This window comes from Aristolochia californica, unplaced genomic scaffold (genome assembly GCF_029961685.1).
Source record: "Aristolochia californica isolate CCGP_79_NKW_82.1479 unplaced genomic scaffold, dmAriCali1.0.hap1 SCAF_6, whole genome shotgun sequence".
In the NCBI taxonomy this organism is placed as follows: domain Eukaryota; kingdom Viridiplantae; phylum Streptophyta; class Magnoliopsida; order Piperales; family Aristolochiaceae; genus Aristolochia; species Aristolochia californica.
In genome coordinates this window covers 41,306,829-41,324,810 of record NW_027182257.1, presented here as the reverse complement: position 1 = coordinate 41,324,810, position 17,982 = coordinate 41,306,829, and the positions used below count along the sequence as shown (strand labels likewise).

General features: G+C 42.3%; 3 protein-coding genes across 6 annotated transcripts; all 3 read left to right on the top strand.

The window, feature by feature from the left end:
* Positions 1-673: 673 nt before the first annotated feature.
* LOC137934805 (calcium-transporting ATPase, endoplasmic reticulum-type-like) lies at positions 674-6,329 on the top strand. Of its 4 annotated transcripts, none has more exons than XM_068779341.1 (9): positions 674-821; positions 1,627-3,018; positions 3,195-3,300; positions 3,374-3,495; positions 3,726-4,004; positions 4,100-4,483; positions 4,587-4,696; positions 4,774-5,002; positions 5,376-6,329. In XM_068779341.1, the coding sequence occupies exons 2-9, from the start codon at positions 1,657-1,659 to the stop codon at positions 5,934-5,936; spliced, it is 3,153 nt and encodes a 1,050-aa protein (XP_068635442.1). In that variant the 5' UTR covers positions 674-821; positions 1,627-1,656; the 3' UTR covers positions 5,937-6,329. The 4 variants fall into 4 exon arrangements, with proteins under 4 accessions (XP_068635442.1, XP_068635439.1, XP_068635440.1 ...); XM_068779338.1 differs by having other exon boundaries at positions 1,595-3,018; XM_068779339.1 differs by lacking the exon at positions 674-821 and adding an exon at positions 946-1,025 and having other exon boundaries at positions 1,595-3,018.
* A 1,744-nt stretch (positions 6,330-8,073) lies between these two features.
* On the top strand, positions 8,074-11,459 carry LOC137935418 (oligopeptide transporter 7-like). The gene is made up of 7 exons (XM_068780073.1): positions 8,074-8,107; positions 8,190-8,683; positions 8,889-8,986; positions 9,374-9,946; positions 10,019-10,274; positions 10,439-10,621; positions 10,788-11,459. Exons 1-7 carry the CDS (start codon positions 8,074-8,076, stop codon positions 11,400-11,402), a joined length of 2,253 nt encoding a protein of 750 aa, XP_068636174.1. The 3' UTR covers positions 11,403-11,459.
* A 1,479-nt stretch (positions 11,460-12,938) lies between these two features.
* LOC137934714 (oligopeptide transporter 7-like) lies at positions 12,939-17,358 on the top strand. The gene is made up of 8 exons (XM_068779216.1): positions 12,939-13,045; positions 13,293-13,445; positions 13,523-14,016; positions 14,173-14,270; positions 15,244-15,816; positions 15,922-16,177; positions 16,283-16,465; positions 16,658-17,358. The coding sequence occupies exons 2-8, from the start codon at positions 13,409-13,411 to the stop codon at positions 17,270-17,272; spliced, it is 2,256 nt and encodes a 751-aa protein (XP_068635317.1). The 5' UTR covers positions 12,939-13,045; positions 13,293-13,408; the 3' UTR covers positions 17,273-17,358.
* The last annotated feature ends 624 nt before the right edge of the window (positions 17,359-17,982 follow it).

Genomic DNA, 17,982 nt, shown 5'->3' with positions numbered 1-17,982 from the left:
CTATTTATATAAATATACAAAAATGCCACTGCCGTTATTGAACCCGTGATCTGAGTTCTGACACGGGTGGGCCTTATTTAGGTGAAATGTAGACCAGATGAGAAGCTTCCTGGAAAGGCACGTACATTGATTGTAGCAGTTACTCCGTATTTGAAGGTCTGAGAAACCTATTCGTGAGAAGCTTATAAGAGGCTTCCACATTGACCACGGAATCCGGAGTTATTGGGATTTCGAAAAGCCAAATCGCTCAAGTCTCCTCATTATTGGGATTTATTATTAAACAACTCCTTCGGGTGCTCACTACGCATCCTGCTAATTATAATTCGGTAGCCCGCTTCTTTCAACGCGTATTAAATAAAAGTGGTTCTGCCCCGAGTCACGAGTCAACCCACCTGGGTTGTAAATCAATAAAAAAAAAAACGGTTAAGAAATTACGAGGAAACTTCCTAAAAGAACGTATAATAGGAGGCAAAAGCGGGGGGTTCACTGTAACTAATCGGACAGCCTCGGTAGCCGTGGCCACGGATGTCAGCAGCCGTACAGCGTGGCAAATCCGTAGTTTATGAAGATATAGTGGGGGGTAATGTTGTGTATGCGTTGAATATGCTGTTTGTTGAAATTATAAAGGATCGGTTGGCGCTCGGAAGTAACCACGAAGGACGAGTAGGCGACCGTTCAATAGACAAAGAACCGAATTCTTTTTGTTTTTCCATTCAGAGCAGAAGACCCTCCAGGAATATTACCGGTCGGAGATTAAAGAGAGCGAATTTTCTCTTCTTTGCGTTATCTACAAGCCATCTCTGTGTTCTATTTCTTTTCAGGTACGGTTTTGAAGGAGGCATTGGTTGTGGCGTCTCGCTTTTTTCTACTGTCTTCTTCGTTTGTCTTGTGATCGAGTTGTGGGGAAACTCTGAGCGTGTGGCAGTGTTTGTTTGTGGGTGTTCTGTTTACTGGTTTGGGTGGTTGAAGCTCTCGTTGGAAATGGAAAGATTGATGTGGAACGAGTCTTCTATTCTGGTTTAATGGTGGTTTAGTTCTTTTGCATGAAAGTTTCTTTTATTTCATTTTTTTCTTCATGCGGGTTTTGCTTGTGTAGTTCATGCGGGAGAAGACAGAAGAGAGTAGTTATTATTATTATTTCCTTTTAGTTCGAAAAAAATTACTGTATTTGTTGCTTTTTCGAGAATAAAAGTGGTGTTTGTATTTTCGTTTTATTTCTTAGTGTTCACTTTTGAACCTTACTTAGGAACAGGGTTTTTCGTTGGGTCTAGAATCTAAAGTTTTCAAGGTGATCACTCCGTCAGTGAAATAAGACATGACGAGTGGGAATCAGCGGAAAAAACGAGTGATTATTGTTGCTTATTAAAAAAAATGAAATGAAAAATACAGAAAAATGTGGGCGGAGAAAGGTAAAAGTATGAAATTGATTTTATATGTTTGATCTAGTGTTTCTATTTTTGGTATTATTATAGTTTTATTGGTACTTCAGGCCTATAATTTTTTCCCCTCGTCTCAACACACTTAAGATTTTTCAATGTTGGGCGTTTATGATTTGCTCAATGTATCTAATTACTGTGTCGTTTTCTTTTTTCAGGGATTTTAATGGATTTCATGCTGTTCATGTAGGAAAGCCATCGTAGGAGTTTAAATTGCAAAATGGAAGAAAAACCATTTCCTGCTTGGTCTTGGTCTGTTGAGCAGTGCTTGAAGGAATACAATGTTAAATTAGAAAAGGGCTTAGCCTCCTGTGAAGTTGAGAAAAGGCGTGGAAGGTATGGCTGGAATGAGCTCGACAAAGAGAAGGGAAAGCCATTGTGGAGACTAGTCTTGGAACAGTTCGATGATATGCTTGTAAAAATCCTTCTTGTTGCAGCCTTTATCTCATTTGCGCTTGCTTATTTGCATGGCAATGAAACTGGAGATGCAGGTTTTGAAGCATATGTGGAACCCTTTGTTATCGTTCTAATCCTTGTGCTAAATGCTATTGTTGGAGTTTGGCAAGAGAGCAATGCCGAGAAGGCTCTGGAAGCACTCAAGGAGATCCAATGTGCAACTGCTAAAGTTCTTAGAGATGGATACTATGTCCCCGATTTACCTGCGCGAGAACTTGTTCCGGGAGACATAGTGGAGTTAAGGATTGGAGATAAGGTCCCAGCTGACATGAGGGTGGCATTATTGAAGACTTCCACTTTGAGAGTGGAACAAAGTTCATTAACTGGGGAGAGTATGCCGGTGATGAAAAGCACGGCCCCTGTGTTCTTAGATGACTGTGAACTGCAGGCAAAAGAATGCATGGTTTTCGCTGGAACAACCGTGGCTAATGGTAGTTGTGTCTGTGTTGTTGTTAACACTGGTATGAGGACTGAGATGGGGAAAATCCAGACTCAAATTCATGAAGCCTCATTGGAAGAAAGTGATACTCCTCTGAAGAAGAAACTTGATGAATTTGGTGGGAGACTAACTACTGCTATAGGGTTAATCTGTCTTGTGGTTTGGGTAATTAACTATAAGTATTTTCTCACTTGGGAGCTTGAAGATGGATGGCCCTCAAATTTCCAGTTTTCTTTTGAAAAGTGCACCTACTATTTCAAGATTGCTGTGGCACTAGCAGTTGCTGCTATTCCTGAAGGTCTTCCTGCTGTAATTACTACATGTTTGGCTTTAGGTACCAAAAAAATGGCACAAAAGAATGCAATTGTGCGAAAACTACCTAGTGTGGAAACCTTGGGTTGTACTACTGTGATTTGCTCAGATAAGACAGGGACGCTTACTACTAATCAGATGTCAGTGAATGAATTTTTCACTTTGGGTGGAAAGAAAACAATGTCTCGTGTGTTCCATGTGGAAGGAACAACATATAATCCGAAGGATGGGGGTATCGTAGACTGGACTTACTATAATTTGGACGCAAACTTGCTGGCTTTGGCTGAGATTTGTGCGGTATGCAATGATGCTGGAATTTATTCTAATGGGCACCTGTTTCGAGCTACAGGTTTACCTACTGAGGCAGCTCTCAAGGTTGTGCTTATCTTGTTAACATTTAATTTAATGCACCACCCAATGAACTATATTAAAAACTTATGTTCAAAATTTTCTGTCCTTTCTCTTCCTGTTGCATGAAGGATTCATCATGATCTAATTATTTGCTTTTAGTTTTTGTTGAAGGAATTCTGAGTTTTCTGTTTCTGTTGAAGGTTTTGGTTGAAAAAATGGGGGTGCCTGATGTTAAAGCAAGGAATAAAATTCGTGATGCACAGCTTGCTGCAGGCTACTTAATTGATAGCAACACAGTCAAATTAGGTGAGCAAAAGCCCAACTCACTTTTCCAATCAATTTTCTAATTTAGATTCTTATTTATCACCTGTTGTGGCAGGTTGTTGTGACTGGTGGAATAAAAGATCTAAAAAAATAGCCACATTAGAGTTTGATCGAGTTCGTAAGTCAATGAGTGTAATTGTTCGTGAGCCAACTGGGCACAACCGACTTCTTGTCAAGGTGATTAATATTAAGAAACTTTTCTTTTTATTTTCAATTTTAGTTTGTGCTTGTGTCATGTGTTACCATGAAATTTAAATAAATGTTTTTTGGGCACGGCAAACTGTTTTCCATGTCATTTATTTCAGTGAAATATCTGTATTTTGGAGTATTTGGGTTGCTGATGTTCACAGTACTTTATGAGTAACTTCGTATGATTAGAACAATGATATGGACTTTTGGATTGACAGGGTGCTGTTGAGAGTATAGTGGAGAGGTGTTCACATGTGCAGCTTGCAGATGGATCAGTTGTTCCAATAGATGAAACATGCAGACAGTTATTACTTCTAAAACTCTATGAGATGAGTTCAAAGGGGTTAAGGTGCTTGGGCTTTGCATATAAAGATGACATGGGAGAATTTGCAGACTACTATGCAGAAACCCATCCTGCACACAAGAAGTTGCTTGATCCTGCAAACTACTCTGCCATTGAGAGTCATCTTGTGTTTGTTGGTGTTGTTGGCCTCAGGGTATTCCTTCAGCCTGTTATTTTAATGTGTACCAAAAGCATTCTGCAAACATAATAACTCTTCAATTTTTTCTTTGGAAAAAAAAAAAAAAACAGGACCCTCCTCGAGATGAAGTTCATAAAGCAATTGAAGATTGTAGAGAAGCTGGTATTAAAGTGATGGTAATCACTGGGGATAATAAATCCACAGCAGAAGCTGTTTGTCGGGAAATTAAATTGTTTTCAGAGCATGAAGATGTCAGAAGGATAAGTTTTACAGGCAAAGAGTTTATGGCTCTTTCCTCCATCCAACAGAGGGAAATCTTGTCAAAACCTGGTGGGGCTGTTTTCTCACGTGCTGAGCCTAGGCACAAGCAAGAAATAGTGAGGATGTTAAAGGAGTATGGTGAAATTGTTGCTATGACTGGAGATGGTGTGAATGATGCACCAGCACTTAAACTAGCAGACATTGGAATTGCCATGGGGATCACTGGAACCGAGGTATGTATGTCTACATTTCCAACTGACTTGGTCTTGCCTTCTCAGTCTCAATGAAATCCTCTATCATGAGCGCTTTCTTTTAACTTTTCTCCATCAATATCAGGTGGCAAAAGAAGCTTCAGACATGGTGCTAGCTGATGATAATTTTAGTACAATTGTATCAGCTGTTGCAGAAGGGCGGTCCATTTATAATAATATGAAAGCTTTTATCAGGTAATTCTGTGAACAACTTTTGTCATGATTATTTTGGTTGCCCAAGACGTATTGACATTGTTCTCCTCCAACTACAGATACATGATATCATCTAACGTTGGAGAAGTCATCTCTATTTTTCTGGCTGCCGCGTTGGGCATACCTGAATGCTTGATACCTGTCCAGCTGCTTTGGGTCAATTTGGTCACAGATGGCCCACCTGCTACTGCTTTAGGGTTTAACCCTGCAGATGTTGATATCATGAGGAAACAACCTCGCAAGAGCAATGACCCACTTATTAGTTATTGGGTATTCTTCCGGTACATGGTGAGCTAGCTGCTTCCCTTGATCTGATGTTATCACTCCATGGTTGGAAGTATTGAAATTTTGCACTTATCTCTCTGTTGTTCTTTACTGGATTAGGTAGTGATTATCATGTTGAATCTCCTAGGAGAACAAGCACAATCTTACTCACTAATTGAGATTTGAAAGATCCTAAAGTGGTTAAATAGCTGATCAATGAAATCTTAAGAATGTAAACCACTCATATTCTTGCATAATGCTGTTTCAAGTCATGGATCCTCAACAAAGAGTTGGGAGTGAATGTACGAGCACTACTACAGAGGTGCCATTTTGAAGCAGGATTGTTAAGAATTGATTGCAAGAATGTTCACTTATTCATGTGCTGTGCTGATTGCAGGTGATTGGTTCTTATGTTGGCATAGCAACTGTTGGTGTCTTTGTTCTCTGGTATACACAACCTTCATTCTTGGGCATCAATCTTGCGAGTGATGGTCACACATTAGTGACCCTCTCCCAACTTCGTTCTTGGGATGAGTGCCCTACATGGAAAGACTTCTCCCCTGCTCCATTTTTGGCTGGAGGCCGTGTCATAACCTTTTCAAATCCGTGCGACTATTTCTCCATTGGAAAAGTAAAGGCAATGACTCTGTCACTGTCTGTTTTGGTTGCAATCGAGATGTTCAATTCTCTTAATGCTCTGTCTGAAGACTGTAGTTTGGTGCGAATGCCCCCGTGGAGGAACCCATGGCTTTTAGTTGCAATGTCTGTGTCGTTTGGCCTCCATTTTCTTATTCTATATGTCCCCGTCTTGGCTGGTGTGTTTGGTATTGTTCCCCTGAGTTGGAACGAGTGGATCATAGTGATTTTGCTCTCTGTACCAGTAGTGCTGCTTGATGAGATTCTCAAATTCATTGGAAGGAGGCAAAGATTCCAAGCTCGAAAATGGAAAACTGCATAAAAGCTCGGATGTGAAGTGAAACTCATGCTGGAATGACTGGGAGGCTCTGGATCTGATGAGCTCAAAAAAGAGAAGGATCTTTCAATGTCAAGAAATTTGTATCTGTTTTCAAAGTCTCTCTTACTGACATAGTGAGAGAAAAGATAAAAGTTTAATAGATACAAATGTTTTATCAGTTTCTGTCAATTTTGATTGACCTTGGCTTCTAGTCTCTCATTAGTTTTGAGTGGAACATGTACATTGACAGCCAGCCTAACTAGGATTAATATCCAAATATGGCCCTCAAGTGTGGATACAGTATTAAGGTCAATAGAATGTAATACATTATGCAGGTCATATATATATATATATATATATTTTAAATGAACAGGTGTGGTCTGATTGAGAATGGAAGTTTAGGGTTGACAATTTTACTCCGTTATTTAATGATAACTTTCTCCACCATTTGTGGTGGTGGCCTGGTGGGATATGGGAGAAAACTTTTACTATGTGAATGATGTGCAATTTAACTTGATTTGAGGCAATTTCTACTTAATGGTGCAAAGTTTGCAGTTTGGAAACTAAGATTGATTGCTTTGTGGTGATGATGGCGGATATGTGGAATAGACCTAGATGAAATATGAGAAATTCTAATGGAAATATATTGGAGAATATGAGATTTTTTAATATGAAAATTTCATACTTGAGGTTATTCAAATATTTTAACAAGGTCATTTTATGTATTCTAATTGGGCTCGAGTTCGATTACAATTTTAGGTTAGAGGTTAGGCTGAGTTCGAGTTTAAAATATTTAAATCAAGCTTTGTTTGATTCGATGTCACCTTAGCTGAGGCTTTGGATCCGGATAACACCCTGTTTGTAGAGGGTCTTCCTGCCATATCCTTTATGCCTCATGGAAATATAAGCATTTAGAGGTAAACTCAAACCTGAGGGTGTTTTTTTTTTCCTTTTTTTTCCGTGAAATGTTTTGTCTCTTATTTGATGTACCTTTTCATTTCTATTTGAGAAGTCTTGGTTGTTATACACATGTCCAATGTGACAACACATTTCACAAGTTCCTTGTTCTTGATGAATTTGATTGTTACTGATTACCTTCTTAACCTTCTGCCTTTCTTCCATTGGTGTTCCTGTACTTGGATATGCAGATATTTTTGGCTCTTTTGTGGGTTTCAAAGAAGTGAGGCTTGTCACAAAGGAATCCAGACATGTTAGTTTTCTAACTCAGTTATCTTATTTTGCTTCAACTTCTTACAGCCCGGAGGTAAAGGTTATTTATATAAGCTACTTGGAAGCATTGATTCTTTTACAAGTTTGCTTTCGTCGTCAAACAAGGCTGATTATTTAGACTCATTTGTGTTATTTATAGACAAGAATCCATTTTTAAAACTCTTGTAAACTATATAAACCAATCCCTGAAGGTGCTATTTGGAATGATAATTTGCGCTCTCTTTTTTCTTGTTTTGGGTTCCGTCAACAAAATTTGAGCTCCAAAGATTGATTACAGCAAGTCTTCATGGCCATTATTACTTCCTACACGTTGCTTACTTCACATTCTGAAACCACGCTCTTTAGTCCTCGCTCTTTGTCAAATTTGCGATTTAACGACTGGGACTCCTGCGTAGATGGAAAGGGATGAAGAGGAGGAGCTTCTACTGTCGTCCCTTGTGTCCAACTGTTGGGGGAGACTTCCTCCACCATCAAAGTTTCTGTCACAATCAAATCCAAATTTCATTTGGTTCGGGTGTCAAGACTCGACGAGAGACCCTCCTCTCAATGGACTCCATCCATCCAACCGCAAGGCCCCTCACTGATCGGTTGGTGAAGCAGCTAGCTCCCGTTACTGTCTGGACAGCACCAGCGTACAATTGCATATTATATGTTTTTCAGAAACCACGCTGGTCTTCCATGTAACTGGACGGGATCCCACGCGAGTGCACTTTCACTTCCTTATTGAATCTTCACGCAAACCTTTTTTGTAGTTTCCTATTCTACTTCAACATTTTTTTATAGAATTTTTTTTGCTTTGAATCAGAAGAAAAGCATCCTTGCTCATGCTTCACGTTGTTGATAGTTATAACATTTTGCTGACTTGTTCTGCGAACCCCTCGAAGACGGGGAAAAAATACGAGGAGGAAACATGGAATCAACTCACCAAATCACAGCTCCTCTACGTAAGTCTCTCTCTCTCTGTAATCCTTCTTCTCTTTCAGCCCAGAACTCTGATTCTTGACTCGTTTCCTCCTGTTTTTACAGTCCAAAATGACCCATCAACATCTCTACCCTCCTCTAAACGGAAGCCGCCGGAATTCGAGGTCTCCGACAATTCCCCTATCGAGCAAGTTGCCCTCACCGTTCCCACCTCCGACGACCCGACACTACCGGTCCTTACGTTCCGGATGTGGGTGCTGGGCACTCTCTCCTGCGTGCTTCTCTCGTTTTTGAAGCAGTTCTTCTGGTACCGAAAGGAGCCTCTATCCATCACGGCCATTTCCGCCCAGATAGCGGTGGTGCCACTCGGCCATGTCATGGCGAGGACTATAACAGAGAGGGTGTTTTTCAGAGGGACGAGGTGGGAGTTTACGCTCAATCCCGGGCCGTTTAATGTCAAAGAGCATGTTCTGATCACCATTTTTGCGAATTCTGGAGCTGGGAGTGTTTATGCCATACATCTGGTTACGGCAGTGAAGGTGTTCTACAAGCAGAGGATTACCTTTTTCGTCTCCCTGCTGATTGTGTTGACTACCCAGGTTTGTGGACTTGAATATTTAAGGTCAAAGCTTTAAATTATGGATTCCTTTTCTGCAGCAGATCAAATTCAATGCTTCTTCAACTATCGCTGATGGAATCCCTGAACATTTCTTCCCCAATTCACCCAAGGACGATCAGAGAGTTGTGTCTCTGTTGAGATTTTGAATGGCTGAATAGAATAACTCTGACATGCATAAACTGCAGGTACTGGGGTTTGGATGGGCAGGGATATTCCGGCGGTATCTGGTGGAGCCGGCGGCGATGTGGTGGCCCTACAATCTGGTTCAGGTCTCCCTTTTCAGGTAGGATCCGTACAGCGCACACTGGCATAGGTCCGCATCGTCGTGTCGTCTTCTTCCCGCGGAAATTTTGTTTATCCCTTGAACTGATCTTTAGCCCGGTTCAACCTTACGTAAAAAATTTGGTCTGGTCCAGTACCTGGCGTTTGGTAATTTTAAATAACGAACAATTTCCGTAGATAAATTATTATCTATTTGACCAATTTTCATCTTCAGCTCAAAGATCAGAAAAATTTGTCCAAATAATTTGATTACTCTTCTTTTATATGATTCCCCCTTAACATAAACACCCTCTAAGCGTCAAAGCATCTTGTTTCCTCTCAAATTGGATGACAATGTACATTTGAATTTGTTCTGCTGTTTTGAGGCTTACTTTCGATAGCATTGCAGGGCCCTCCATGAGAAAGAAGAGAGAGCCAAAGGTGGCCTGACAAGAAACCAGTTCTTCGTCATTGCCTTCATCTGCAGCTTTGCCTACTACCTCTTCCCTGGCTACCTTTTCTCCATGCTCACTTCTCTCTCTTGGATATGTTGGATCTTCCCCTACTCTGTTTTGGCACATCAATTGGGTTCAGGTCTGCATGGGCTTGGCATTGGTGTTGTCGGTCTCGACTGGTCTTCCATCTCCTCCTACCTTGGAAGTCCCCTTGCTAGCCCTTGGTTTGCCACTGCCAACGTTGCCGTCGGGTTTTTCTTTGTCATGTATGTCCTGACACCAATCGCTTACTGGCTCAATGTTTACAATGCCAAGACCTTCCCCATCTTCTCTGAGAGTCTCTTCACTTCCAATGGACAGATATACAACATCTCGAGCATTATAGACTCTAATTTCCACCTTGACATCGAGGCTTATGAGAAAAGCGGTCCACTCTTCCTCAGCACCTTCTTCGGTATGACATACTATGGTGTTGGATTTGCAGCACTGACTGCCATTGTGGTCCATGTCTTCCTCTTTCATGGCAGGTACCTTTTTGAAAACCATAACTAGTTGTACTGTTTTAGAGTTCTTAAGCGACTTCTTCAAACTTGGAACAGAGAAATATGGCTGTTGAGCAAGTCAGCGTTCCATGAAAGGACAATGGATGTGCACTCTAGATTGATGAGCAGATACAAACAAGTACCTGAATGGTGGTTCTTGTGCATTTTGATGGTGAACATAGCTGCTGCTGTTTTTGCATGTGAGTACTACAATAACCAACTTCAATTGCCATGGTGGGGAGTACTCATGTCTTGCGGGCTTGCCTTTTTCTTTACCCTCCCTATTGGGATCATCACTGCAACTACTAACCAGGTAATATTTTCTCTCCTGTTTACTAATCTCTACAAAAGGCACACCACCTCTACTGGGACACACTATTCCACTTTGTACCATTTGAACATCTACATCTACTCTGCTTTGCTCTTAAACATTATAGTCTAATTCACTGTCTAGGGATTAATTAATGGAATTGGCAGACTCCAGGACTGAACATCATTACTGAGTATATCATTGGATACTTATATCCGGGCCGTCCTGTGGCTAACATATGCTTCAAGGTATATGGGTACCACAGCATGACTCAGGCAATCACCTTTCTACAAGATTTCAAACTGGGGCATTATATGAAGATACCTCCTAGGACCATGTTCATGGCTCAGGTCTGTTTCTTGCAATAATCTTCTCAGACATTGTAAAATGTTATTTGTATAAATTTTGTCCTCCATAACAGTATTTATGAGTATAATTCAAACTTCTGAACTTAAAAACTTTTTTTTTTTTTTTTTTGTGATTCTGTGAAATGAGCCAAACACCAACTCTTTGCAGGTGTTGGGTACTCTTATATCGTCACTAGTATACTTGGGTACTGCATGGTGGCTGATAGAGACCATTCCCAACATCTGTGAAACAGCAGTTCTACCCCCAGACAGCCCGTGGAGCTGCCCTGGAGATCATGTGTTCTATGGAGCATCAGTCATTTGGGGACTAATCGGTCCGCGTAGGATCTTTGGGGACCTTGGTGCCTACTCTGCAGTCAATTGGTTCTTCTTAGTTGGGGCCATTGCTCCATTGCTTGTCTGGCTAGCTCACAAGGCCTTCCCCAAACAAGAGTGGATTCGGCTCATCAACATGCCCATCCTCATTGGTGCTACCTTCAACATGCCTCCAGCAACGGCCGTCAACTTCACCAGTTGGATTCTTGCTGGATTCATTTTTGGCTTTGTGATTTACAGGTACCGGAGGGAGTGGTGGAAGCAGTATAACTACGTGTTATCAGGTGCCCTTGATGCTGGTTTGGCCTTCATGGCAGTCTTGTTGTATTTCTGCTTGGGTTTGGGGCATGTTAGTTTCAGTTGGTGGGGAAATGACTTAGATGGATGCCCCTTGGCTTCTTGTCCTACTGAGAAGGGTGTTCAGGTAGAAGGCTGCCCTGTGTTTTAAGTTTGAGTCTTATTGGTTATTAAGTGGAATCAATATATGTTAAGCTTATTTTCTACCCATCAGTATGAATAAGAGCAAGGGGCTGCTGCTGTAAAGGAGAGATAAGAAACCAAACTTATATCAATGGAAAGTAAGCCTCTAATACCAGAAGGTAGGACTTACATTTCTTTTATATGGACATGTCTAAAATTCCATTATATTAGAAACTCCTTGTTGACATATTAAGAATTCTCATGAGTTCTATCAAGGGTAAAAAAATCTCGTGCGCTTTGATATGACGCTCAGATTATATTTCTTCCAAAGCGCTCCCGTTCTGGTTTTCTTGTCTTCGCGTTCCCATCTCTCATGCACGAAGAGGCGGGTTAAGGACATGGAAAGTTTTTTTGGTTCTATAATGTACAAGGTATCTATTAATTCCTATTATCTTCTTTTTAGAGTAATCGTAAACTCATTTTCTACCTATTTTAATTTTTTGTGCAACAAGACGATTTGAGGCAAAAAACTTTTCTTCTTCAGCACAAAGTTCAGAAAATTTTGTCCAAATAATTTGATTACTCTTCTTTTATATGATTTCCCATTAACATGAACACTCTCTAAGCGTCAAAACATCTTGTTTCCTCTCAAATTGGATGACAACGTACATTTGAATCTGCCCATTTGTTCTATTGTTTTGAGGCTTACTTCCGATAGGTTTGCAGGGTCCTCCATGAGAAAGAAGAGAGAGACAAAGGTGGACTGACAAGAAACCAGTTCTTCCTCCTTGCCTTCATCTGTAGCTTTGCCTACTACCTCCATTGCTTGTTTGGCTAGCTCACAAGGCCTTCCCCAAACAAGAGTTGATTCGGCTCATCAACATGCCCATCCTCATTGGTGCTACCTCCAACATGCCTCCCAGCAACGGCCGTCAACTTCACCAGTTGGATTCTTGCTGGATTCATTTTCGGCTTTGTGATTTACAGGTACCGAAGGGACTGCTGGTTTGGCCTTCATGGCGGTCTTGGGTTTGGGGCATGTTAGCTTCAGTTCGTGGGGAAATGACTTAGATGGATGCTCCTTGGCGTCTTGTCCTACTGAGAAGGGCGTTCACGTAGAAGGCTGCCCTGTTTTTTAAGTTGGTGCCTATGAGAAAAGCTGACCTTGCCTCCTTCTTCAATCACAGCAATTATCTCTTTGGTTAGAGAGCTCTTTTGGGGTGTTTGATAATTATGCTCAGTGGCTCTAATTAGCAAGTTTGTACTCTAATCAGTTCAAATTATTTCGAAATTGGCTTCCTATGGCCCACAAAAACCTGCCAGACGCTGTCTGCCACGCGAGTGCATTCATTGTCACATGCCTGCTCACAAATCCTTGCTCGTTGTCAGGCCCACTTTTCCCCTATAACCGGCGACCGTCCCCACCTTTTATCATACTCGTACACCTCTTAACTCTCGCACACACACGCGAGTAACCCGCCACTCCTCCTCGCCGATAACCCAATGAAGCGCCTCACGTTCACGTGCGTCTTGTAGCGTCCATTGCTTCAGGCGCCTGTCTGTCGCCGCCGAGACTAGCGCGTCGCCTCTGATGAACCGCACGTACGTCATAGTTTTCCGGTGGCGGGAGAAGACCACAAGCGGCGCCGCCATCTTCCTCGAGTCATAAACGTAAGCTTTCCTGTCGGCGGGGTCCAATTTCACGCAGCAAACCGGACTAGGCCCGGATCCGCCGGGACAGATAGTCATCACCGAGCCGCTGCCGCGTGTGTCCCAGATTTGATCTTCATAGCATGAAAGAAAGAAATATTTTATTATATTTCTAAAATATAATAAATTTTAGTTTTGAATCATGCAAGTAAAAGTGAAAAAATGTATCCTCATTCTACATTCTTTACATTATTATTTTTTGAATCAGAGAAAAAGCAATTCAGTAGTTCCTCCTGATCCTTGGTCATACTTGATTTAGTTCTGAGATTTTTTCAAGCTCAATCTGACCCCTGGAAGTCGGGGAAAAACTTGGACGTGGAAAAAATGGAATCAACTAATCAGCAAATCACATCTCCTCTTCGTAAAGCTCTTCTCTCGATCTTCTCTTTCTTTCCACAGCTCTAACGCTTAATTCTCATTCTCCAATTATCTTTGCAGTTCAAAGTGATCCATCAGCATCTTTACCCTCATCTCTCGGGAAGCCGCAGGAACCAGACGTCTCCGACAATTCCCCTATCGAGCAAGTTGCACTCACCGTTCCCACCTCCGACGACCCTACTCTGCCGGTCCTCACCTTCCGGATGTGGGTACTGGGCACCCTCTCTTGCGTGCTTCTCTCCTTCTTGAACCAGTTCTTTGCGTACAGAAAGGAGCCTCTATCCATAACGTCGATCTCTGCCCAGATAGTGGTGGTACCACTCGGCCACCTCATGGCGAGGGCGGTAACGGAGAGGGTGTTTTTCAGAGGGACGAGGTGGGAGTTCACACTCAATCCCGGGCCGTTTAATGTCAAAGAGCACGTCCTGGTCACCATTTTTGCGAATTCCGGAGCCGGGGCCGTTTATGCCATAAACCTGGTTACGGCGGTGAAGGTGTTCTACAAGCTAAACATCAGCTTCTTCGTCTTCCTGCTAATTGTGTTGACTTCCCAGGTGAGCCAATACGAATTAATGGCTTCCTTCGCTGCTGTAAGAGCAAATCCTTGAGCATTTTCTTTTCAAATTTCATAAACGACTATTAAAACAGTTGGGTCTCTGTCGAGATTTCGAATGGATGAATCTAATAAATGTTGTAAACATAAACTGCAGGTACTGGGATTCGGGTGGGCAGGAATATTCCGGCGGTATCTGGTGGAGCCGGCGGCTATGTGGTGGCCGTACAATCTGGTTCAAGTCTCCCTTTTCAGGTACGAACCTAGTTGGGTCTGGTCCACTAACTTGAAATTTTGTAAACTCGAATAAAGAACGAGCCCTGGTACCAAACTCCCACTCTCTCAATACAGCTCCACGCGACTCACGTGGGGTGCGAGAATTTTCCCTAGATTCTGGCACGATTTTCACGTGGGCTGGGTGACGAATGGTCTGAACCGTATAAAAACATAGTACAGACCGATGACTCATAGGCTGGGTCTACTAATTCCCAAGCATGGTTTGGGTAGGGGGTGGGCACAGATCAGGTTGGACCGTTAAAACATAGTATTAATGTTATGGTTCTGGATTAAGTACCTATGCCTTCTGCTCCTAACAGGCCGGTTTTTTAGATAGTATTAGCTAAGTGCTTAACATTTGGTATCAGAGCGGGCTCCCACGTCGCGAGTTCGAATCCCGACGTGAGCAAACTTAGCGGAGGGGGTGACCTAGAGGCTAGATTAAAATTACTGGTAGGCTACGTGTGTTAATCCCGGTCCAGTCAGTGTCGCTAGAGTGGGCCGTCGTAGTATTGGCTAGGTGTTTAACAATGAACCATTGACTAGGGACGGATTTGGATTTTTTAAAATTCAAACCTGACTCACAAATTTGACCCCAAACCTAAAGGTGGGCATCTTATCAGATTTTGTAGAGAATTTGACCCAACTAACCAGAAAATCCCATGGATAGGTTTTAAATTTCACCTCGTGGAAAAACCTATGTGGGTTGGAGGTAGGGACGGGTTTTACCAAACTCAACCAGTAAAACTTGAAGCACAAGTTTAAAACTCTTTCAAAAATATAATATCTACAGCAAGACCTGATTTATATCTGTTAATGTGAGTGTTCAACTGTTAGAGCTTATCTGCTCCATCTCATTTCTTAGCATGAAGTGTCAGTACATAATTTCCTCTCAAGTTTGAATGTTCCCATTGATCTGTTGTTGTGAGGATGACTTTTCACAGTGCTGCAGGGCCCTCCATGAGAAAGAAGAGAGAGCCAAAGGTGGACTCACAAAGAACCAGTTTTTCCTCATTGCCTTCATATGCAGCTTCGCCTACTACCTCTTCCCTGGTTACCTCTTCTCCATGCTCACTTCTCTGTCATGGATATGTTGGATCTTCCCCAACTCTGTTTTAGCACATCAGTTGGGTTCAGGTCTGCTTGGGCTCGGCATCGGTGCCGTCGGTCTCGACTGGTCTACCGTCTCCTCCTACCTTGGAAGTCCCCTTGCTAGCCCTTGGTATGCCACTGCCAACGTTGCCGTTGGGTTTTTCATTGTCATGTATGTCTTGACACCGATCACTTACTGGCTCAATATTTACAAAGCCAAGACCTTCCCCATCTTCTCTGAGAGTCTCTTCACTTCCACTGGACAACTATACAACATCTCCAGCATTATTGACTCTAATTTTCACCTTGACATCGAGGCTTATGAGAAAAACGGTCCACTCTTCCTTAGCACCTTCTTCGGTATGACATACTATGGTGTTGGATTTGCAGCACTGACTGCCATTGTGGTCCATGTCTTCCTCTTCCATGGAAGGTACCTTTTGTAATTCAGAACACAGAAAAAAAAATTTAATCTCCTCAAGTGTATCACTCGTATTATTTCAGAGTTCTTAAGCAATTTCTTCAAACTTGGGAACAGAGAAATATGGCTGTTGAGCAAATCAACGTTCCATGAGAAGACTATGGATGTGCATTCAAGATTGATGAGAAAGTACAAACAAGTGCCCGAGTGGTGGTTCTTGTGCATTTTGATGGTGAGCATAGCTACTGCTGTATTTGCATGTGAATACTACAATGACCAACTTCAATTGCCATGGTGGGGCGTTTTGATGGCTTGTGGGCTTGCCTTTTTCTTCACCCTCCCTATTGGGATCATCACTGCAACTACTAACCAGGTAATATTTTCTCCTGTGTACAAGGCACTCATCTACCTGACAAAAATTTCCAGTTACCATTTTAATATCTACATCTGTTACTCTGCTTTGCTCTTGGAATGCCAGACCCCAGGGTTGAACATCATTACAGAGTATGTCATTGGGTACTTGTATCCGGGGCGCCCTGTGGCTAACATATGCTTCAAGGTATATGGGTGCAACAGCATGACTCAGGCAATCACCTTCCTACAAGACTTCAAACTGGGGCATTATATGAAGATACCTCCTAGGACCATGTTCATGGCTCAGGTCTGTTTTTCGAAACTGCGTTCTCAAACATCGTAAAATTTCATATGTAATAACTATGTGCTCCATAACATGATTCATAACTACAATTCAAACTTCTGAATCATTTGTTTTGTTGTGATTTTGTAAATGATCAGTCAACTTGTATAAAGCAAAGCAATGAATAAGATGATGACGAAGACAAACTATTTTCAGGTGTTGGGTACCCTCATAGCATCAGTTGTATACTTGGCTACTGCATGGTGGCTGATAGAGACCATTCCCAACATCTGTGAAACTGCAGTTCTACCCCAAGACAGCCCGTGGACCTGCCCTGGAGATCATGTGTTCTATGGAGCATCAGTCATTTGGGGACTAATCGGTCCGCGTAGGATCTTTGGGGACCTTGGAGCCTACTCTGCAGTCAACTGGTTCTTCTTAGTTGGGGCCATCGCTCCATTGCTTGTCTGGCTAGCTCACAAGGCCTTCCCCAAACAAGAGTGGATTCGGCTCATCAACATGCCCATCCTCATTGGTGCTACCTTCAACATGCCTCCAGCAACGGCCGTCAACTTCACCAGTTGGATACTTGCTGGATTTATTTCTGGCTTTGTGATTTACAGGTACCAGAGGGAGTGGTGGACGCAATATAATTACGTGTTATCAGGTGCCCTCGACGCTGGTTTGGCCTTCATGGCAGTCTTGTTGTATTTCTGCTTGGGTTTGGAGAATGCTAGTCTCAGTTGGTGGGGAAATAACTTAGATGGTTGCCCTTTGGCTTCTTGTCCTACTGAGAAGGGCATTCAGGTAGAAGGCTGCCTTGTTTTCTGAAAGTTCATGGGCATTTCTGACTCACTGCAAATAAACGATAGCTGCTCTGTTAATTGTTGATGGGAGCAAGCACAGGAGCAAGTAAATTTAGATAATATGTTACAAGTTGAAAAGTTCATGAACAAGAGTTTACTTTCGTTGACAAAACGACAACTGCTCTGAGTCCCATTTTTGACTGAGATTGGTGTCAATGGACATTGTTGATAGTCACCGCAGAACAGAGTTTCCGACCTCTGCTATGCTGCTAAGAAAGCAGGAACTCGAGGGAGTCGAAAGCTGGATGGTATCATAAATTTTAAGCCCAATTGGCATCATAAATTTTTTTAAAAGAAAAGATAGATTAGAAAGAGGATGTTGATCTCCCTAGACCAAAGCTGGATGGTGAATAACCCTAAAGGAAAGAGGAAGAGCAAGGTGGAGTCCCCCTCCCTCTCATAAGTTCTCTCTTTACCCTTATTGCTGGCCTTTGTTAAGCAAAGAGGCCATGGAGGTGGGAAGGTGCTGCCTCGCTTTACCCTTTTTCTTTCTCTGATAGGAGAGGCATTTCCCCTACCAATACGGAGAGGGCAGGGCTTTGTTTATGGTAGCGGAGAGGACGGAGGGGCTCTGCAAATACAAATGAGACTGTTCCCTTGTTTCTGTCGTCAAAGAGGAAAAGGGGGAAGGAAGCCAATTCAATCTGAAACTGGGTTTGTGTGGTTTGCTGATTG